Source organism: Netta rufina (genome assembly GCF_964035555.1).
Source record: "Netta rufina genome assembly, chromosome: 1".
Classification (NCBI taxonomy): Eukaryota; Metazoa; Chordata; class Aves; order Anseriformes; family Anatidae; genus Netta; species Netta rufina.
The window spans coordinates 89,134,944-89,158,250 of NC_140123.1; the positions used below are offsets into that span (position 1 = coordinate 89,134,944).

General features: G+C 45.4%; 1 protein-coding gene across 1 annotated transcript in view; it reads left to right on the forward strand.

The window, feature by feature from the left end:
- TSPAN7 (tetraspanin 7) overlaps window positions 1-22,166 on the forward strand; it is an 82,700-nt gene extending 60,534 nt beyond the window's left edge. Inside the window, exons 2-8 of the mRNA XM_084286693.1 lie at window positions 3,133-3,321; window positions 5,509-5,583; window positions 7,939-8,034; window positions 10,289-10,444; window positions 14,653-14,736; window positions 20,816-20,888; window positions 21,012-22,166. Of these exons, the coding sequence (XP_084142819.1) occupies window positions 3,133-3,321; window positions 5,509-5,583; window positions 7,939-8,034; window positions 10,289-10,444; window positions 14,653-14,736; window positions 20,816-20,884 (669 nt within the window). The 3' untranslated portion in view covers window positions 20,885-20,888; window positions 21,012-22,166. The remainder of the gene's footprint in view (window positions 1-3,132; window positions 3,322-5,508; window positions 5,584-7,938; window positions 8,035-10,288; window positions 10,445-14,652; window positions 14,737-20,815; window positions 20,889-21,011) is intronic.
- Window positions 22,167-23,307: the final 1,141 nt, after the last annotated feature.

A 23,307-nucleotide genomic window follows, 5' to 3' on the forward strand; every position in this document is an offset into this window, starting at 1 on the left:
CTCGTGAGCAACCTGACAAAGTTTCACAGCTTCCCTGCAGTACAGCTGCCAGCATTGCTGCTGGCTCCACATCCCAGCGTGGCGGTGAGCAGGGTGCCGCGTTCAGCGCTGTGGGGCGTGCTCCCCTCAAACCCAGCTCCTGTGTTTGTATCAAACTTTCCTAATTTATTTAAAAGGGCTTTTTAGTGTGCTTTGATGGCAGGACATTCAGCCTTAGATTTTTTATTTTTTTTTCCCATTGAAATGTGTGATAATGGTCTGAAAGGAAGGGAAGGGAGCAGGGCAGATGAGGGGGAGACCGTGCATTGCAGGAGGTACTGTGAGTTTTCTGTTAGACCTTCCTGCCATGAATGTCCCTCCTGCTTTTAAAGAAAACAAACCTAAAAAAAAGAAGCTGGTACATTGATTGTTCCCTCGATTATGTGATGGAACAGAGAGATAGGGATAAAAAGTGTATCTCAAAAATACGGAAATGAGGTTTGCCTTTGGGTGGAAGTGGGCTTTGGTCAGACTGCCACTCGTGCTCTGTTAAATAAAGGTCAGTAAAATATCTGCAAGGAAGTCTTCTGTTTTTTCCTCTTCATGAGCGCAGTTCCAAGCTGCATGACTGCAGCCCAAGGGTGTCTGCAGCACTTCGCTCAGGAAACTTCCCATCCCTCTGCACAGTGAGATTTGCTGGGATTTTAGGCCTCACCCCCGATGCAGGATTTCCTTAAACCCATCTACACCAGAGCTCTACTAAGAAACAAAAGGGGAATGAGCCGCCAATAGACTTTGCTCCTTTTCTCCCAAAGTCTTTGTATATCGTAAAATGGATAGGCCCCCTGGAGGTACAGGGAAACCAGACTCTTAAAACACATAGTAAAGGGTTAGTAATTGTTTCAAATAGCAGAATACAAATGCTTTTTATTGCCAGGCTGGAGTTCTCTTTCCAATGTGAAGCCGCTTGTTTGTTTTGGCAGCAGAGGCTGCTTTTACTTCTCCCCGAGGACAGTGGTAAAACTTTCAGCAGCTCAGCTCAGGCGCAGAAACCAGACCTTTGTCCCACTGGAGGCAAGAAACCAACATTTGTTCTTTGGGCCTCGGAGTCCCTCACAGCTCGCTTGCTGGCTTTGCTTTTAACCTGCTAATCTGGACTGTCTGAACAAGCTTTTGTATAGGAGCAGAGAGAGAGATGCTCCTTTCCTTGAAGGGCTTTGCGGAGGGATGGGACTAAACTCAGGAGGTGTTTGATGCCTGTGGTTACATAAGCTACGTGGTGATTTTTTTTTTTTTGACGTTAAATTGTTGGTTGACGGGCCGCAACAGCGAGGACTCAGCACTTTCCACAGATCTGCACTGAGGGATGAAGAGGAGTTGGATTTGCTCTTAACTCCCCTGTGGGCAGGGGAGCAGAAATCTTTGCTAATCCTGTTCTGGAGGTGTGACAGAAATACCAACACCTGCGGCAGGTCGGGAGCAGAAGGGGAGGTTTCGGGAAACCGCAGGAATTGACGGGTTTCTCTGGCAGTGCTGCACCCTGGTGTGCTGTGGATGGGAGCCAAGTGGGGGCATTTCTTTCCCTACAGCTCCGAAAGGTGGTGGGAGAAGGAAGAGAATGAGCTAAGAAGTGTTAAAATTGCCAGATGAGATGATTTGCTCTGTTATGGAAAGGCTCTCCTCCCTCTGAGGAGACATTAATTCAATTTTCTCTGCTTGGCCTCCTCTCCTTCGGTTTCTCTCCTTATTCTCTCTCTCTTTTGGCTTCGCTTCTTCCACTCCATTCCTCCCCCCAACATCCCTCTCCAATATCTTTCTTCGTAGCACCTATTCTGTATCCTCTCTCCTCCTGGCATTTTCCCTGCGTGGCTCTGATCGTTCAGCAGCTCCGCTCAATGCGGTTCCCTCAGGAGCAGAAGTGCTGCACCTCAGCAGCATCAGAGCAGCATCAGAGCAGCTTTGCTGTGACTCTGTCAGAAACATTCAGAAAAGATGACAGGCTCCTTCACCTGCTAATACTGAGCAGCAAGACAGTGGAAATGACCCGGTGGGAAGACAGTGACAAGGGTGCACTCTGTGTGGGTTTTTTGAGCGAGCCTGGGTATAAAAAGCCAAGAAACTGCTTTCCTTTCTGCTTTGAGAAGGTTTTCCTTGAATTAATTCACATCAACCTTTATGAAAAGTGGCTGAAAGAGATCTAACGAAGTAGCTCGGCTTTGTGCAACACACCTGCCAGCACCAGTCCCCTCCATAAACAACCGCAGGGCAGCCCTGGTGTGACAGCGGGGCATTAAAAGTTTTCACAGCAGTATAAAGATGTCCACAAGGGAGAAGTTGGAAAGCACACAAAAGAATACTGTCAGGGCATTTCTTCCATTTCAGCCCCTTGGTAGTGGCCTTCAGGAGCTGGAAAGTGGTTTGGAGGAGGTCAGGCAGTGTCTGCAGGCCTGGTGCTCAGGACTGTCTTAATGCTTTTCAATTAATTAAAAATATCACAATTCTTCTTGCTATCCATGCATGCCCACTGGGTTTTGGGGGTGTGGGCATCGTCTTCACATTTTAGGCATGAAGCTGGGTACCCCCAAGGCCATGTGCTTGGAGGGGGAAAGCTTCTGTGTGGCCAGGGGTCTCGCTTGCTGTGCATGGGAGCGGGGAAGGCTCAGCTTCAAGGGCAATGCACTGCAAGGGATGCTTGCATTCCTGAAACTGAGCACTTCAGATTAAAAAAGGACAGGACAGGAGGTAGCAAGTTTTGTTGTCCAGGTAGTTTTTGTGGCAAAAGTCGGGATGTGTGAGGTATGGGCAGTTATTATTGGCTTTTGGTAAGAATGATGGCCTTGGCCACCTCTCTTGGCATGCTGTAGGAGCAGAGAGCCTGTTTCTAGACAGAGAGGGGCTATGCGCAAGCACTGCACTCTCCCTTGGCAATCATCAGCCTTGCAGTGATTAGTCCTAGATGTTTGTCTTCCAATGGCAGCCGTAATGTAACATCTCCAGAGACTGGAAATTAATTTTCTCTGTGCATCCCTCTGGAGCCAGTAAAAGTCTTGCAGCTCCCTTCTGCCAACACAACAGCACCAACGGAGCTCTTCAGGATCACTGTGCACTGGATTTGGATGCCTTCACTGACAGCTTTCTCCCCTTCCTTTGCAGATCACAGGTGTTATCCTTCTCGCAGTGGGCGTCTGGGGCAAGCTCACTCTAGGCACGTACATCTCTCTCATCGCTGAGAACTCCACCAATGCTCCCTACGTGCTCATCGGAACGGGTACCACCATCATTGTCTTCGGGCTTTTCGGCTGCTTTGCCACTTGTCGCGGCAGCCCATGGATGCTGAAACTGGTAAGGACGCCAAGGTGCCGTATGGGAGAGGGGAAGAGGCTTTGTCAACCTATTATGATTTCCCGCTCCTGCCCCAAGCTTCGCCAGATGTTAACATGTTTTTTTAGGCACATGCGCTAGATTTTATGGGTCTTAATGTTCAACACGTGTGTCTTTTGGATAAAGAAGCGAAAAAAAGTCTTTGCCAAAACCAGTTGTTGATTGAGTTTGAATGAATTTCGCTACTGCGCAGCATGCAGGCCAATCCGTGGTTGGGAGCAAGGGTAAAGTGCCGCTCTGCGAGCAGTTCTACGGTCGTTCTGTGTCTCTGTGAGCCAGACAGGTGTATTTACAATCTTAAAAGTGCTCACAGCACCATAAATGTAAAATTTATTTGAAATGTAGATTAAAGGGGTCTCTGATGTGAAATCCGTGGAAAAATATTTGGTACCTTCTAAATGCACACCAGTCTTGCTTTTTTCCTGACACTCACCGGAATGAAGTAAGTCAACCCCAGACAGCACAGCTCTGTACTGTATGTTTTTCCACGTCTCAAAAGCACCGTGGAGTCAAGGTATGCTAAGCTGAGGTACAGCAGCCACCTTAACCAGTTTAACCTCTCTTGCTACAAGTTTCTGTCCAAGTTTTCCAGCTCACCTTGAAATGCAAAGTTGCTAGCAGTTAAACAAACCTATATCATGAACCGTGTTCCTAGGAATATTCAAGAGTGAAATGTAAAACGTGTAATGATTTGAAGGGTGGAAATACCACTTGTGAAACGCTGACATGGTGGAAAAGGGCTTGACAGTAGATGCATCTGCTGCCATGCCATTTTAGGGCTGATTTCCTGAGGAGATGAGACGATTCTTCTCCGATGTGAAGCGGGCTTTAAAAAGGACATCCTAAAGGGAGTTAATTTTCTAAAGCGATGGCACAGCAGGGGAGAGGCAGGAGCTGCAGATTGAGCGGTGGGTACGTGTGGATGGCCAGTCGGCATGTACCTAACACCGTTGCAGGTGCACCACTGCTGTCTCTTGCTGGTGATGTGCTGTCAGGGTGTGCGTGGAGGCTTGTCAGAGTTACTGCAGTCCAGATGGGAAAGTGTGAAAGAATATATAAATCCATAGGAAATCAGGCTCTGCTAGTTGCTCTGTTAGTCGTGTAGCCTGTTTTAAGGTATGTCCCCTAGCTTAGTGTGGCATGTTGCTGTTCCAAACACATAGGTTTATTTTCATTGTACACATGAGAAATATTTCAAAATCTTACTTCTTTCCTGAATGGAATACAGAAGAGATTTGACAGCAGTATTAGTTGCAGAGAATTGTTTTTCTAGTTGTCTTCACTGTTGTCCTCCCTTCCCTAACAACCTTCTATTAAAAATAAATTTCCCTCTTTCCATTAAATCCTATTAGGACTGAATTTAATTTAAAATGTTTTCTTTTTAAAATAACTGTTGAGTTATTTAGCACATGGAGAAAACAGGCATTTTCCCATGAGAAGATTAAGCCCCAGCTTCAAATTTTACCACCCTACTTTGCATTTTTTTACCTTCTTTTTTTTTTTTTTTTTTGGCCTAGATGTATTTTTAATAGTTTGTGAGTGGCTACACTGAAAGCCACTGTTTCCAAGGTTTATTTAGCTCTGAATCCAAATGCTGCTCCCAAATCCAAACACGGGCCTTGGCTCAGCAAACTATATGGGGCATCTGTCTACTATAACCATGAGAGTATTTCCCGTGAAGTCAGTCAGTTCATTCATTTGAGAAACTTCAGGAGTCAGGCTGGAAATCCCAATCTAGCAGCAAGAGATAGATAAACATGAGCCAAAACACCTGGGGAAGCCTATTTACTTTAGCAGAGTGCCATACAAATAAAAAGAGTCTGTATTCCTTCCTGCAAGATCAAAACCTTAGTGGCTTGTGATCTGTTTCTGGTATGTGAATGTGTTTTAATTTATATGAAAATGCTAAACAATACGGGGTCAGAAAACTTAGCACTTAGACAATGCGTATAATTTGTGAGTTGCATAAATGCATAAAATATGTTCATGCAGTAACCTGGGTATCATCTCCAAAATACGTTTATTCATGTCTTTAAAGGGTGTCTAGATCAGAAAGTTTAATTTAAATTTCATGTGATAACTGAGCAGTATTTGTGCTGAGACAAAAGCCTGTAATACTCTGACATCTCTTGCCTCCTCTCTTTTCAGTATGCCATGTTCTTATCCCTGGTGTTCCTGGCTGAGCTAGTGGCTGGCATTTCAGGGTTTGTGTTTCGCCACGAGGTAGGTGGAAATGTGCTGAGGTTGCATGTGGCAGTGCCTCCCTGGGCAGGAGCTGCTGAGAAGTGCCCTGGAGCGTGGACGATTTGTAGGTCGCTGAGCTCGGCAGCTCCATCTGCATCTCCAGGGATGCGGCCGATGTTCAACAATAACGTGTGCAGCTCTTAAAAAATGATACGATTCCAAATGAAGGGATTGAGCCAAAGCTCTTGGCCTCAGCTGTCTGATATTTACTCCGGAGCTATCATTTTTTGTGTGTGTGTACATCATGTAAGATCTTTACTCTTTTACATATGCTGAAGACTGCAAAACAGGCCAGATCTTTTCTTAAACACAGCTTCTTCAGCCAGCCAAGCACTTGCTTATGTAAGGCAGAGAGCACTTTTACGTCAGATCAGACTTGATGTATTGTAAATCTTTTTCTTTGCGGGGGAGTGGAGGGAGGAGGGCGGGGAGAGGATGTGGAATGGGATTGTGTTTCTATACTGAGAATAGGGAGAGATTAGAAATAGCATGAGGTAGGAAACTGGGACAGGAAGAAGCTTTAGAGACACATGACGGTCTAGATTTGTAGTAGCACTTCTGCTTTATCCACTCTAATCAGGTCTGTCTCTGGTTTTAAGTCCATACACCTACATGCTGTTAATACTGAACCAGAACAACCCCAGAGACCTTCTTTGTCTCTTTTTGTATTAACTGCTTTTCTAGTCTCCTCTTTCAATGTGAAAATTCCCTTGGTACAGGCTTTTCTGGTGTCTACCCTTGTGAGTGGTGGATGTTTTTCAGTCTGAACCTGAAAGACCTGCCCACCTGCTGAAGGTGCCATGTCATCGGGCCTAAACCGTGGTGGCAGCCTCGGCGTGACACTGCTGCTCCCTGTTGGCAGAGGCAAATCTCTTGCGAAGGTCACAGCCACCTGGGTTGACCAAAGCATCTGCCACGCATCCCCTTTACCACCCAACTGAAGTACCTTTTGCAGCAATGTGCTTGACCTTCTTCACCTGAGAGAGCTTTATTCCTTCCCCAATGGCCTTCGGTGCTGGGGATAACGTTTACTGTATCAGGGGATTCGTGGTTTCTTCTGAGGCCCCTGTCTTCTGTCTCCTGGCTGGGTCTGTCTGGCAGAGAAGTGCAGACTGCTTCCTTTCCCTTCCTTTGCACAAACTGGTATTTTTGGCTTTCTGACATAGCTCTGTCCCCCACCTTGCTGTGGGTGTAATCTCCTTGGGCACCAAAGCAACGTAGCTGGGAAGATAACCCCAACTGTTCATAATTTTGCTCCTTGCCTCACACCTGCTTGATGTTTAGTGAAAGGTCTCGTTTTCATTGTGTGCCCAGGTGATGTACTCAAGGCACTCGGTGCCCACCTGGCTCCTCAGGGCACACTTAGTAACGTTGATGGCTTCTGGGTCATTTTCATGTGCTGTGCCAAGGAGTCCAAGCAAGCTCCAGCTCCCATCAGGCAGATCCCCCTTGAGCAGAGGGAAGCATGAAGCCTCCTTCAAACACAGTGCTGGAGCAAAGTATTTGGGGAAAAAGCATCTTTCTTATAGGATAAGTCATTTTCCGATCCGTTTTTGGTCACCTGGCAAGCTTGACTTCTCCTAGCACCTTTAGCGGGTTGTGATACATCCACCTGCTTCCTCTCCATATCGTCCCCGTGTTTCTTAAGGGACTTCCCTGGTTAACCACTAACGATTCTGGTGTGCCTTCAGTGGTCACGTTTCTACGCTTTTCTTGATTGCAGCTACTTCTGCTGCTTGTCTTGCAAAGGAAGGAAAATCCTCAAAACCAACAATTTTCTCTCAGTCTCAAGAATGTTTAAAGCCTGAGCTATGTGGTCTGAAGCTGTCAGCATGGGATCTCCTCGATCCCGTTACATATGCCAAGGATTTGTGATTCCGAAGCATTTGCTTTGAAGTGGGATTCGTGGAGCCATCCTTTTGCTGTCTGGTTTTCCTTCTAGAGAGCCCCCATTCAACTGAACCAGTACATACATCTCCCGGGCCTCCCAATAACCTGCTCAATGCGCAGTGTTTTTACATTAACACCCAAAATGTCAGAATTCTGTTTTTAAAAATATAAAGCAGTGTGCTAGGGTGGTGCTCTTGGAAGAGGCCAAGTCTGATAGGCCCCACTTGGGAAATACCATGAGTGGACTCCTGAGGGTTAAGAAGGAGCTCTGCTGTCTCTGAAAGCATACTTCAGGAAGAGTGTGAAGGGGTGGTTTCATTGCCTTGTTCAGCTTAGAAATGCTTTTGTTTCCTGGAAAGAGTGCCTCGGATGTTACGCTTTGTGTTTTTTCGAGTGGGCAGGTTTGTTGTTTTGTTTTGTTGTGTTTTGTTTTTCCCCTCTTAGATCAAGGATACCTTCCTTAGGACATACACTGAAGCAATCCAGAATTACAACAAGAACGATGAGCGGAGCCATGCAGTGGATAACGTACAGGAAAGCGTAAGTCTGAAATGTGGAGATTAAAAATGAGTAGACTGGTAGAGACAAAGCATACCTTCAGATCTGATCACAGAGCAGGATGTGCTGATGACTGCAAGCTGTATTTTGGAAGCAAAATGCAGCATTTAAGGTTTGGTCTTGCTCCCCAGTTCTGATGATAGCCCTGTCTGGTTGCAGGGCAAGTTTTTGCTGTAAGAAATCAGGTTTCTGAATGCTTGAGAGGACATGCTGCCCTGACAAAGTCAATGGGAACTTCCCCATACGCACCAGTAAAAATAGGTTTTGCCCAGAACATCTGCTACTCGTAGAGTAGTTAGTCTCTCCAAGAACACCCTGCTTTGTTTGGGAGATTTGCTGGGTACCATGCCCAAGGCACCAGAAGATACCAAATGGCGATATTTCAAAACCAGTATTGCAACAGCACCGTGCTGGTATGCTCTTAATTCTGTTGTTTCGTCAAATCAATTGCAATTACCTCTAATCTTGTGCCTGGGCTATGTTAAAAAACATGTACCAATGGCATGGAAACGTTTTACAATTGATTCAGACAAACTGATGTAAGCCCAAATTAGAGAGTGGCAAAACTGATCGAAAGAAAAAGTATTTCAACTGACATGCTTGTACAAGATGGCTAAATTGTAATGAGCTCAGTACAAGCTGTCCAGTAAAGATGGGGCCCATCCTTCTTGCTTGTGGTTCACCCAGAGCTTGAATTACATTTAGGAGCCAGTTTTATCTGTGGTGGAAAGTGGGCAGCCCTTATTCTTCAGGGAAATCTGTCAATAGGATTATAAAATGTTATAAATCTGAGCTGGATCAGACAGGATTTTGTAATCTAGCATCTTGCATCGCTGATCAACTGCAGCTGTTCTGTTTGCAAGCACAATGAGGGGCTGGCAGAGGAGACTTAATGAGATAAGGGAAGAAACTGAGTGTATTTTGTCTGAAGGGAAAGATAAATGTGGCTCTGGGACCTGAGGGGTGCAGTGACAGAGCAATGGGAGGTTTCTGTGCCTTCCAGCAGAGAGTAGAGCATGAGCAAATGCTGCAGCCTGGCCAAACTAATCTGAAGTGGCCAAACACACGGGGCCAAGTCCACCGACTGGAGCAAAGGGCAGTAAAATTCACATTTAAATTCTCACAGGAAGTTATTCCATAGCCAAAAGATGTCCCTGCAGCTCACAGTACATGTTTTGAGCCAGTTGGCTTTTCGTAGGATTGGAACTTGCCAAATGGATGAAATTTTAATGTAACTGTATTGAGAGGGCTTCTAGGTCTGTCCTAGAGATGACAACTGTTATTTAGAGCCCCTCAGCACGTTTGAAATTGCCCTAACCTGGCTCCTCCAGCCCGGCAGACTATAGTGCTGCTCTAAATAGAGTATATTCAGCTGTCAGATCGCCTGTTTGCGAAACGTTAACTCTTTGTTGGGATTTCTCATTCCTTGGAGTTGGCTAAACTAAATAGTTCCGAGTAACTGTCTGGTGTTTCTGTCATATCAAAATGTTCACGCCGTTTGTAGCTCTGTTTTCGCAGGAGCTGCGTTTATAAGCCTTTTTCATGCAGAGAATTCAGCACATGCTCCATATCTTTGAATGACAGTCTTCTGGTTTAGCATCTAGAGCAGAACATCCTTCCCGACTTATGTTTTTTCAGCTGATTTTATAGACACACTCTGTGAACATATGATTTCCTATTCACAGCTCAGTGAAATTTCCTAGAAATTATTTTGGTGAGTTAAGGAAGTTTGCTTTACCTGAGGAATTCGTACTGCTTTGACCCCGTCTGTGTTCATTTTAATACTTTATAACATTTTGGGGTTTTAAGGTCATATTTATGACCACATGGTGAGGCTCTGTCTTGAATTTCCAGGACCATCTTTCACCCAATAAATAAATGAGCAAAAAAGAAAAAAAAAAGATGGCTTCAGTAAAAAAGATGGCTTCATGACTAGACCTTTGTTAAATGTTACAAATAATAGCTCTTCTCGTAAGATGCCTCTTCCTAGTAGTTCATCTGTTCCTGTCTTCCTGATGGGAGATCCGGACACTTTTTTAATCACTTTTTTGATAAATAGATAAATAGTGGGGATTAGTATTTACTTTTCAAATCTGGAGAGAACCTGCCTTTATTTTATTTACGAGTTTAAGTGGGCAGTGATGATTTTGTACTAGTTTCAGTTCTGTGCTTGTTTTTTTTTTGTTTTTTTTTTTTTTTTTATTAATTATTTTAATCTGCCTCTTTTTTCTTGTAGCTGAGCTGCTGTGGCATTCAGAGCTATACCAACTGGAGCACCAGCCCTTACTTCTTCAAACATGGCATCCCTACAAGCTGTTGCATGAACTCCAGTGACTGTAACACTCAGGATCTGCGCAATATGACCGTGGCTGCCACTAAAGTAAACCAGAAGGTACTAGTAACGTTGTGCCAGGGGCAATTGTTGTGAAACCATCCAGTACCTCAGTGGAACAGTGGCATTTAGTTTCAAGCGTTTGGCTGGTTAGGATGTGTTTTGGGACAGGATGATGGTAAGAGTGGGCTTTGCTCCTCACTTGCTTTCAGATTCCTTAAGCTGACTTCTCTCCAATGACCAGTTGTGGTGACGTTGCTGATGAGAAGGAAATTTGTTCCCGTTCCTCATAACTGATTCAGGTACAGCTCTGCACACAGGAGCAGTGCTGATCAGGCAAAGGAGTGTGTGCAGCACGTGCATTTGGCTGCCCTTGAAAGCTAGGTCATTCAGTGCTTCTCTGCGCTCTCCTGCTGAATGCTGTGCTTTTTTGTTCAGAAGAAAGATGTGTCTAGGTGAAAGGAAGGACAGGTTTTACTCTTGCTTATGGTCTACTTGAAATTTCAGTGCTAGAAGTGCTACTAGAAATGACACTGCATAATTGTCATCCCAGAGAAAATAGGGATGACTGACAAGTGTATGTTTGTGTGGGTACGTTGAGCAGTGGCTCTTAAGAAAATCTTTGAACGCGTGCCACTGCAATCAAAGCACAGCTTGGGGTCACCTGAAGGAACAGATTGGGAAAACAGCACAGGACTGGGAAAGCAGGTTGGAAATAGAGGAAGAAAATGAATAATTGGGGAATAAAAATACAGAAAGCACAAGGAAAGGGAGGAATAAAGGGAAAACAATACAGCATATATCACAGGCACTGGACTGCAGAAGTACAGCTCAGGTTTTTCCTTTAATTGCTGGTGCATCATCAGTTCTTTCTTTCTACTTCAGATTTGCAAGAAAAGCAACAGACAATGTATTGATAAAATTAATGAATTTGTAGCCAAACCACCAAGCTAAGTTGCAGCACACCTCAGACTTCAGAACTGTTTGCCTTGCTGTTTCTGTTTTCAGTGTTGCACAGAAAAAAGAAAAAAAAAAAAGGAAAAAAGAAGAAAATGTCTTGAGTAGATAGCAGGGGAAATACGGAAATGCCTCTCTGCTTTCTGTTTCTGTCTTTTTCACCTCAGTCACCTATAGATCAGAAAGCTGAAGTGGTGGCTGAGCACGGCCTGCAACATCTTTTTTTTTTTTCAAAGCAGTCAAGTGGACATTTTCTAGCATGTACTAAAAAAAAGGAAAGGATAATAGATTATTATTTCCCACTGACTTTTTCTAACCACTTTCTTTTCTGTAATAGTTTAATGAGAGCCACTTGTCGCAGATGTACCTGGAACAGTAGTGACGTCCATCTGTTATGAAACTCACAGTCGTCACCAGCAAAGTAATCTTGCTGGGTTGCAAGGATTATGTATAGGATAGATGTAGAATATCTAGGATGAGCAACTCCTTTCGTTCGCACTTTATGAACTTGTAGCAACTTTTTTGTTTCTGTAAAAGTGGGAAGACAGTCAGAGACAGGACTGGTGTGGATCTATGGGATGTGCAGCGCAGCCAGCATCCCCGGCAGGAAAGCTTTCTGGTGTGTGTGTGCATCCTCAGAGACTGCCTTGTCCTCTAACAAGGGATCTGTCTGGGGATGGCCATGCTCTTTGACCCTTTCCTGCCTGCATAGCAGTGCAGGTGTTGCTTGCATTCCCACTACCAGTCTGGTGTTTCCCAAAAGTGCCAGGCTTACTCCCCATGCTCTGCATGCACAGAGGAATCCCCGTCCATTTGTGAGTTCCTCTTGGCAAAGGACACCTGCAAATGTCTAGGGAGCAGCTGTGGGATGAGGGAACTTGTGTTAGTCGTGCCAGTGACTCGCTTGCAGTCATGCTTGCTCCTCAGACTCCCTCTTGTCTAACGCCCAAGTCACCTGCTGGAAGAGAGCTGCTGATTCCTCGGGAGGCAGCTGACCTCATTACTGGGTTTGATTGCCATGGGGAAGTTTAGCAATTGTCGGATCTTGGATTTGTCCCTAACTCTTGAGCAAGGTGGGATGTTTCTGAAAGGGGCGTGGGAATAAAAAGCAAAGCTGGAGGAAGAGTTGTTTTGCCCGAAGAATAATGATACGTTACCCAAAGAGGATTAGCTAAAGATCTAATTGAAGGATTGAATGAAAACATTCCTGGGTCTTCTTTGCAAACTCTGCCACTAACTTGCTTGGTGACCTTGTGTAAATCATGTAGTCTGTCAGATCCCTGAAATCAGATGGGACTAATACCTAACTTTAAAAGCTGTCATTAGGATTAGCTAATTGAAGTTTATATTGTGTTTTTAATCTTCAGAGCTCCTTAGCAGCAAATCCCAAGAACTATTTCTCTCAAAAATCTTAATAAAGGAACAGATGTGTGAAGAAACATCATATCCTTGCTACATCGTCACTCCTGACCTCTGAATCAGCACCCAGATGTTTGCACACAGTGCTTCACAAATATTTGTACCACTGCTTCTTGCACTCTTCTTCATGTGCATAGCAAGGGCTGAGAAATTAGCCTTATTTATGCGGTGCACTTCAGGAAACAGATGATTGTGATTTGGGAAAATACGGTCTTCAAATGAGGAGAATGATCACACCTATCTCACTTGCATGTTTTTTTAACGAGATCTTCTGTCTCCCTCAAATTGCCATTGCTGTTAGATGTTGCTTCTCTTGAAGGCTGTTGAACAGAACAGATTTCAGAAAAGCTAGGAGAACATTAAGCGTGTCAGACTGAATGAAAGAACTGGTTGAGAAATCTAATCTCATTTCATAATATGTACGACACACGCACAGCTATAGTTGCTTGATGTGTTAAATATGCAAGCTTGAATCTAACATACTGTATAGTGTTGTAAGACATAATTAATACATATGCTTAAACATTTCAGAACTGAATTATGGCTGTGCTGGTCCTCAGTTACTGTTAGGTTTACCACTTCATTACTCCCAGGATTAAATAAAATGTCTTCTGATATTACAGAAGAGGTTAAAGAAATGATATAATTTAGGTCATGAATGGCCTGTCTGCAACAGATGACATTGTCCTTTCCTTCTAGCTGTTACTCTTCACAAGCAGTGTAATGCTCTGAAATCATGCAGAGTTCTTCCAGTACTTGCAGAAGTGGTGTGTGGATGGAGGAGGAACGTAGCGATGTATCTTCAGTACAGGACTAGAGTCCCAACTGGGAAGGGGAACTCACTCTTATTTCTGTTTTTTTTCCAACTTCCAGTAAAGTGGATAAAGTTATAACATTACATGCAAGGCCATGGGAATGACTTTATGCAGAGTGTTGTTGGTCTTTTGGGGAAGTGTGGCAAAAGGTTGGGATGCGGCTTTGTGTTATGTGGGCAAATGAGTTAGTAATAAAAGACAAATTAATATTTTTTTTTAAGTTTTATGTCATGGGTTTAGATTCATTTAGGGACCACAAACTAGGAAAATTAATTTCAAACTCTTTTTTTGAAGGACAGAGTAGGCAATTGGAGAAACTTGGGTAAAGCTAACATTGACAGGACATGTGAAAAAAGCTTGTCCAAGAGAAGGGCAGCTTACATGTATGAATTTTCTGGCATTGGTGTGTGCCATGAGATGGGGTAGGAGGAAGCAAGTCAGCTGATGGAGTCAGGGTCTGAGCTAGAGATAGAAAATTGGGTCTGGGGAGCTGCTCAGGGAATTTTATATCCTAGAGCAAACAGACCAGGAAGCTTCATACAGAACACTTGATAACTTCATTAGATAGTTTGAGGTTGCATACCAATCAGAACCTTGCCTGGTCTCCTTTGACTGATGAAGGTAAGCAGAATGCCTTACTGGACACCTGAAGTGTGCTTGTACTAAACATCTGGAATATTCAGAGATCAGCATCATTTATTCATTTTTGGCACCTGTATTGTGTTATAACATGACTTTACATCATTATTGGTGTGGTTTCAAATCAAAGGTATAATGTTTATTCAATCACTGCAAACTGTCTTTCTTTAATACGACCTATGAAAATGAGTGAAAATGACTGCAACATCACATTTAGCTGTTAAAAATACTCGGATGCGTCTGTTTCTAAGCAGAGCTATTTTTGTCATCATATTCCATCATTCACTCAGAATTGCTGTTAGAAAAAAAAAAGGTGACATTGTTGGAAATAACAGCAAAAACATCGTCTAGCCCAAGAACATTTTAAATGAGAGGTATGTATGTATGTGTACATGCCAGGGAAGATCTATACAAAGAATTATTATGTTTGTTTTCCAGGGCTGTTACGATTTGGTGACCAGTTTTATGGAGACAAATATGGGAATTATAGCTGGAGTTGCTTTTGGGATTGCGTTCTCACAGGTAAGTGCATAAACGCTTTCCTCCCCCATTTTTTTTTTCTTCTTTCTCTTTATCCTGACATCAAGGAAGGAAGGATTATGGTAAGGGACTGAGCTCAGCATGCTCGTTAGTCCTGAGGTCATCTGTTCATTGATTTTCTTTTTTTCAACTTAAATGAAGTTTCTCCTTGGGAATATCAGTTACGGTTGAGCTAATGACTAGCTCAAGGAAAACAACTTGTCCCTTCACCGGGTCACATAGAGGTTAACCCAATAAAACATTGGCTTAAATGGAGCATAAACAGCAAAGAAGACAAATAGCTTGTCCATTGTTTGGATAAGCTTCTATCTTCTAAGCGCTCTTACTATTTTTTAAAGGAGTGAAGAATACAAATAAGGGTCTACCTTCAGGCCTCTGCATCCTGGAGAAGGGGAAAAGGGAGCCTAGCCTGCAAGAGGCACTGGGTTTTGGTGATTGATCTTTCTTTTTCCTTGTAGCTCTGAACACTTTGAGCAGAGATCTGCCAAAAGCAGATTATTAGACCAGCTCCTTGCCTGCACTAAAATGCTTGGTATGGGTAGGGGAAGAGAAGAACTAAGAAGGTGCTTGCTGCTCTCTGATATTCAAACAGAATAGCCTGGACAAGGGTTAGGGAAACCAAAGGACTGGTCAGAATCTTTTAATCAAGAAGTGGCGGGAAAGCACCTGCATCTTTCAACAAGACCTGTGCTCCTTTATACTACTCGTTTCATGCACGATGGCAAGGATTCTCCTGTGAATGAGCAAAAATGGGAAGGGGAGACACCAGCAATGCAGAAGTGCTTACAGAATGGTGCAGCAAAATGCGTGACAATGTATTTGATGTCCAATCCACTTACGTTTGAGAGGCAGTCTGCCTTCTCACTGTGGAGAGCGTGTGGTGCGACTGCAAGTGTCATATCCAAAAACTGTCCTGCAACTTTCACTTGCTTCATTCCCACAACATTAAAAACCTGGGTCCTGAGGTAACACTGAAAATACAAATGTCTCTTGAATGACTTATGTTTATCCAGTGGTATGAAGAAGAGAGATGCTAGGACAAATCATTTGACTTCTGAAAACTCATGGATTCAGTCAGCAAGGTGCAGGTTTATACTGTGCTGCACTGGAAGGATTTCCCAGTGCCATTGCTGGTGGTGGGCAAGTAGATGTAGTTCCTCTCTTGCCCTGGCTACCCCATCTGTTCAGTCTGTGCTTGGCTGCACGCTATTTAGTAAGAGCTCTCTGAGGCTAATTCACTCAGCATTTACTGTGGCCTCCAGGTTTTTCAGAGTAACAGTCCACGAGCTGTGTGGAAAATAGCTCTTGGTCAACATACACACAAACCCAGGGTAGCCCTGGAAACGGGTGGGCTCAGGCCAGCTGCTGCCTCTGCCTTGGGCGTATCTGGAAACCTGACTCCTTCTTCTCTTGGTCTCAAGTGTGAGAAGCCCCATGCTTTGGCTTTTCATCCTGTTTTATATGAATCTTCAGTTAGGTCTAGCTTCACCATGCCTCAAGGCACCCGGAGCGTGCACGTGGGTGTCAGCTCTTTGTGATCCAAAGCAGTGAAACCAGCAATCTGGAGCTGGTGCATGGAGCAGGGGGAGAGATTTTCTTTTAAAAATAGTCTATTCTAGTTCTTGTTGGATGGTCAAAGTTGTCTTGATGCTCTTCTCCAACCTTGATTATAACTTGATTACCTCTGTAGGACTCTGAACTCTTCATTTCACTTCGGTTTCCATACAGCTAGAAGGCTGTATAGCATCTTTTTAAATATCTATTGTAAAACCCTCCAAAATAATGGGATAAGCAGAACTTTACGAGTCCTTTATGCGCTGCTAGGGTTAATGCTTTGATTGGGACTGATGTTATGTGAAAAACTTTAATCAGTCTACCACACGTATGATAGGCAAAGAAACACCTTGCCTGAAAGCTGCTTGCAGCTGGGAGGGGGAGTTCAGCCGGAGCTGTCAGCATTTTGGTGCATGCCTGGCTGTTTGCTGTAGGCCATGAGTTGTTCTGTGAACGCCATGCAGGAAGGCAGGCAGCGCTGCAGCAGGGGCAGGCAAACCACACAGAGCGTGATCCTTCTGGGGGAAACCCAAGGTGTGTGTGCTGAGTAGAAAAAGGAGTAGAAGAAGAAGAGAAGGTGTCCAGTTGTCATTTCCTGGCTAATCTGTTTTGCTGGACCCGGTTAGGGTTGGTGTTTACAAACTGGTTTCAGGTCAGCCCTGGCTGGCAGTAGTGCCAGGCAGCCTTCCAGCTGCAGGCGAGGTTTTGCTCTTCCTACTGAGAACAGTTTTAATCTAAATAAAAGGCAAATTAGGACGTGTCGCTCGTCTCCAGCAAAGCATGCTCAAGGGCCTTTCCTTCGCGTGATTTGTGAGGTGTTGACTAGCATGAGGAATGTGCTGATTCCCCAAAACGGGGGAGGCTGATGTAATGGCATTGCATCTCGCAGGCCTGGCACAGACCTCCCAGTCAGAGACGGGGCTTGAACGAATCCACTGTGCTGCTGTCGCTGCCTGCGTGTTGAGAAGCAGGCACTGCGCCTCGGATTCGAAATAACAATAATGAAATGCAATTTCAGAGTTTTTGGCATCAGATGCCGATGCTGACTTTCAGCTGGAATAATTTCGGCTTAGCAGGTGCTCTTCTGAGCAGCAAAATGAGCACTCTGTTCTGAATAGAGGAGGTGATGTCTACCTGGCTGTGGACACAGTTCTGGGAGAGACATCGCCAGCCTCGTCTGCTGCAGCCCCTGTCTGGAGACGCGGGGGCTGAGACTTGGCCTGGCACAGCCCCCAGGGAGGGGAGTGCAGCTCTGCGCCCCGTTGCACCGGGGCTGGGGAGTTGGATCCACACGGGGATGCAACGTGCAACTTGAAATTTAATGTAGCACCACGTCTGCTGCTTCTACAGAGCAGTCACTGCGGGTTCAGCACGGAGATAGGAGCTGTGCCAGAGGCGTGCCGCGGCACTGGAGGCTGGCTGGGGTAAGCAGCACGTGACATGGAAAATTTGCTGTCTTATGAAATAGAGGCAGGGGAGCAGGGTGCTTGAAGCTCTGCATATTGAGAATACGGCAAGGTAAATCATCAAACTGTACTGTTATTCCTGATGGATAAAAAAAAACAGTTTTAGCTTACCTGATCCAGCGATGAATTCGCAGTTACTTCAACGCATCTGTGTTTATAGAGTTTGGTGGGGTTCCAGGGAACGAGGAGTGGTGAAGATACCAAGGCACAAAATGGAAAAATGGAAATGCAGATCCAAAATAAAATGGAAATTCAAATTGCACTTCAGTTTCTCTTCTGTATAATAAGACGTAATAAGTCAGGATAGCTCCCATTCAATTTTAATTCCTGTGAAATAATTATATTTAAAAAACAGTCATCGTGTATGTGGTAGGAGATAAGATTGCTAGGAAGTTGCCATGGATGGATTTCAGTGATCAAATCCAAGATATGCCTAAGATTACCCCTCGATACCATGGAGAAATGAAAAATGTATGGGCTGCATTGAGCTGTCTGGAGTGAACTTTCGCCAACAGATTGGTAGTAAGGAAGATGCACCTGAGGGATGTGGGTTTTCCAGTGCTCTAAGCCAAAGAATTTGTCAGTATTTTCAAGTTTCCTGCAGCAAGACCAGAGGTATCAAGACAAACTCTCTGGGTTTTGTGTAATATTTCAGGAGACCAAGGTGATCTTAGAAAAGCGGGAAGAAAAGGAAAAAGTGAGAGAGGAGACAACTACAGAACCACGTCTGGCACTTTCCGTGGTGGAGTGATGTTTGAACTTTGTCATTCTTAGAGCTCAAAAAAATGGGACTATAAAAAAAAGGAAAGAAAAAAATGAATTAATAAGTGGATAAAAGTTGAGCTGGGGCACTTGAGAGATGATGGGAGCTAAGGAAATGAAGGCAACTTCTAGCGGCTAGTTTCTTTGCTGGAACCCTTTTATGCTGGTTCCTCTGGTGTATCAAAGGAGCTGCAGGAGCTGCAGGGACCTGCTGCACAAGGGGATGAGGGGCGTCCGTCTGAAGGTTGCCAGTGATGGAGCAAACACGGGGAGCAAGAGGGGGTGGAGGGAGCTCATTTGCGGTTCACAGACGGAGAGCCTCTAACCTGATTGAAATACAGGGAACTTGTAGCTATGGCTCTAATGAGAGAGCACCGCGAGGGAAATTCAGCAGTTTAATGCAGCATTTCCTCTTCTTGGTACAGGAGGGACGGTACTCTTGTGGTTCGGTGTGAAAGTCCACACGCCTTGTGAAATACGAGGTTTTATATGTGTTCAGAGTACTTCTAAGATATTTGTTACAGCCCTGCTGTGCCCTAGTGACACCTGGAAGTGCCTTACAAAATCAGTGTACGCAATGGCTCGATATGCGGACCATCATTTTTGAGATACAGAGGTTGGATGTTTTGGCACTATAATGACTTAAATGTGTAAACCAGCATATAGTCAGGGCCAGGAATTGGTAAGTGGACCAGGGATCAGGAAGATGCATCCCTGTGTAACCTGCCATTCATCTTACGGGTGACTTGGCTAAATCAGAACATGGTTGTTTTCCAGGCATTGCCCCGACTTTCCTCCCCTCTGTGGTCGTCTGGGGCTGTGCAATGAAATGCCGTCTGAATTAGCAACAAAGGAAGACTGAGGCTCTAGTGAGGGATAGGAAATAACGAGGATCTCGTGGCACAAGCTCGCAAGATGAGTTAACTTGAACGCAGGAACACTGTAGGATGAGGGGGGAACGGTTTGGGGTTTGGGATGGAGTTTTCTCTTGGCTAAAATGTCTTCTTGGTATCAAGTAAGATTTTCAAGGCTGGGGAGCGTTTCCAGCACCCACATCTCTTCTGGCAGCTGTGAAAATACAGCCTGCAAAGCCTAGTAGCTGAGCCTTTTGTTGGAGGTTGTTGAGGAAGGGTTATCAGCTGTGGGGGTCATGAAGCCTTTGAGCGGTCTCAGTACTGAGATGCCGCCACAAAGCGATGTAAGGCAGGTGTAGCGTAACAGGGGATCGAGCAATTGGCCAGTGGAGAAGGTGAATATTTCAATGATGATAGTGTTTACGGGGAGCACTGATCCTGTAGGGGAAATGACAAACACTCCCAAGCGTGAAATGAAAGAAGGAGCCAATTTGGGCGAGCAGCCAGCCAGCCATTAGCTGCGGGCTCTAAGGGGAAGACTTACAGCCTGGTGGTGCGACGGGGTTGGGATCTGCCTTCCTGAGCACTGCTCCACGAGCCAAACTGTCCCCACCAGGCACCCCAGGGCACCAGCAAGGGAGCTGGAGCAGCCAGGGGACCCCAAACCTTGGTAAAAGCTGCTGCGGATGCTTGGGGCAAAGTCAGGGAGAGGCTGATCCTCCGTCAGAGGCAGCCCTCGTGCCTCGCCCCGTGGCCGGTGATGGAGGGTGACAGTGTGGGTCTGCTCGTGAGTTAATTAATTGGCCGATCCCAATGAGAAAAGGGAGGCAGAGTTATGTACAGCGCGTTAATGCTGTTGGCCTGTGCAGGAAAAGCCAACAAACTGCAGCGCACAAAACACTAAAACAGCCGGCTCAGAGGTTACTGAAGGGGCGAGGGATCTGTTTCCAATAATCTGAGTAATATCCAGGGGAACAGTGAAAGACTTTTTTTTAAAAAAAAAAAAAAAACTTTATTTTATTTCTGGATTTACAACATTCGTTTATCGAGTGCTGCATCGTTTGTAAGGAGAGCATTCCCACCCCGGGCCGTCAGGACCCGCGGTGGGGCCCGCTGGTTGCCCATCCGTGCCTGGCTGGGCCTGGAGTGGAAACAGGATCGAAAAGTAGTAAAAACACCTGCTGGGTGTCATATAAACGGGCTTGGGTAACAATCCAGAGGAGGATCCGGTGATTTAATTTTAATTTTATTAATTAAGATTTTAATGCTGTTCCTCTAATCAGAGCGGTCCCTAAAACAGGGGGTAAATTCTGCTGCGGGTGACAACACCAGGACAAGAAATATTGGCCTGCCGTGGCCTCTCCTTCGCCCTGCATTCATTTAACCCAACTTCTTCTCTTCTGCTTCCCCTCCTGCCTGGAACAGTTGATCGGGATGCTGCTGGCGTGCTGCCTGTCCCGGTTTATTACTGCTAACCAGTACGAGATGGTGTAACAAGGTGAGCCTTGCTGCGCGTGCTGCAGACAGAAGATGCCGCTTAATTCGTCGGGAATTAAGTCTTCCCACGTGATTCCTTGGGTTTTTTTTCCATCTCAATCTTCTGTCTTCCTTTCTGTTCCAGTCTTTCAGAAGCGCGACGTCCAGAGCCTGTCTCAGGACCGGGACCTGCAGCAGCACCCAAGAAAGACTGACACGAATGTTATAGCACACACTGTCTCTCGCACGCACGCACACCCCCCCACCACAAGCAAGCACGTGCGCCCGCGTGCGCGCTCGCCACCCCCCGAAATCCCGACCTCTGCCCCCCCGTGTAGTGTTGCCACCATCCTGTCGAGTCCCGGCGTGACCGAGAGCCGCCGGCACCGCTCGGCCTCCACCCCCGACCTCCGGGCCGGGCGGGGGACGCGGCGCCGTCCGTCTGCTCCTCGTCTCGTCACGCAGTAGTTGCATTGTAAGTTAACACAGGTAATTAATTCATTAACAGCATCGAGCAGGCTGTGCATGTAGTGACCGGAGGGCGCGACCAGCCTTTCGCCATGGTTAATAAGTGTCGCACACGTTCATATAAGACCGGTATATGAAATATCTATTCTTTCGGTTTTTCAACCTTAATTTCTCGGTTTGTTTCTTGCTTTACTAAGGTTTTCGCCCTTTCCCCCTTCCTCCCACCTGCTCCCTGTCCCCAAAAAAAACAAAAGGAATCGGTAACATAACATAAAGATACTTGAAAATGATGTTAAAATGTTGTGCTTGAAGGGAAGCGTTGCTCCTGGTGTTCTTCTACATCTTTGATTCTTACTCAGTGTTGTATGCCTAGTGCGTATCCCGGTAGGCTTTGTCTAGTGCATTTTGCCTCTGAACCTGATCCTGTGTAATACTGTTACTAAGCTGTGTTGTTGCTTACCGTGAAGGCAGTAATTTTGCTTCCTTTATTTTCAGTAGATAGCTATGAACTAACTGAACCGTGCTGTACTGCGGCCTTCAGATTATTTTTTTGTTTTTTCCCGTCCTTCCTTTTTCTTTCTTTTTGCATCGAGGTTGCAGCCACCAAATACATCGTTGAATCAAATCAAAATAAAAAAAAAAAAATCAAAAAAAAAAACAAACAAACACACACAGGCATATGAAATATTTTTGGGGGAAAGCAAAAGTTTAAAACCTTTTTAAAAAATAGGACTTTTTTAATAATGCCTCTGTCTAGCATGCCAACGAGAATGCATTGATATTGTGAGTATTTGTGATATACGTATTAATAAATGGAACCATTACAGATTTCTAGCCGCCTCCTTTTTGTTCTTTAGTTGTAACAAAACTCTTTTTGGGGAGGGCGGGGAGGGGGGGAAGTGCAAATGAAACACAAGTGCACAGCTTGGAGTGACATGCCTTTATGCATATTTTAACAACTAACTTGCTTTTGACAGAAAAATGTTATTACCCTGGAAAAAAAAAAAAAAAAAAAAGAGCTGGAATTGTTTCAAAGCTCCTAGAAAAACCTTCCACAGCTGGTTTCACCATGTGACAAATCCATACCCTCTGCTTTGCAATTTCTCCGCTTGTGACTGATACAATCTGCAGCGTTTAATTATCCTGTCCTTCGCGCTGCGCATGATTTTGGCATTAAGCATCTCTTTGATTTTGGTAAGCGTGTGGGTGGGGGGAAGAGGGGCGGGGAGGGGGGCTAATAGCCATCTTTGCTGCAGTCGTGGAGAGGCAGCACTCGTCTCTTCCTCGTCTGAATGTGCGGGGAGCTGAAGGGCTGATCAAAGGCCCATGGAAAGTTGAAATGGGGAAGGGCAGGCACCCCGTGCCACCACGAGGTCTTTTTTAGCAGGGCGCTAAGATGAGCCTGGCTGCCTGCAGTCGGCGGTGTCGCTCGTGTGAGCGTGGTGCCCAGGAGCTGCCTGTGCTGAGGGCTGTGCACGGGGTAATGCGCTTCTGTACCCCGTGAAACACGTGAGCAAGTCATGTTTTCTTCATCACCCCCATTTTCCCTATTTGTAAGTTGGTAATGGGGACAAAAAGGCTTGGTACTTTTGCGTGAGAGCAGCAGTCGGTGTAGGGGACCCTGAAGTGTGGGGACACCACCTCTTCCACCAGACCGTCCTTGAGCTTCAAAAGCAATTCAGAGCAGAGACTTGTAAATAAAAGAGGAAGCTGCTCCACGGGTTTAAGTCTGCCCTGCTGCTTCACTGCCCTTTCCCTGTTGCCTGCCCCAAGACCAGAGTGTGTCCCTGCTGCTGGCATCGCTGCTCTCCAGAGTCCTCAGCGAGTCCTGTGCCGTGGGGCACCACAGGGAGGAATGGGGCTGCTGCACAGTGCTCCCCCAGCTCCCCCTTTTCACTTCCTCTCCAGAAGTGAAAAGTCATATATAAAAGCCCTATGTGCTCTTAAAAAGGAGAGTATTCATCTAAATATAA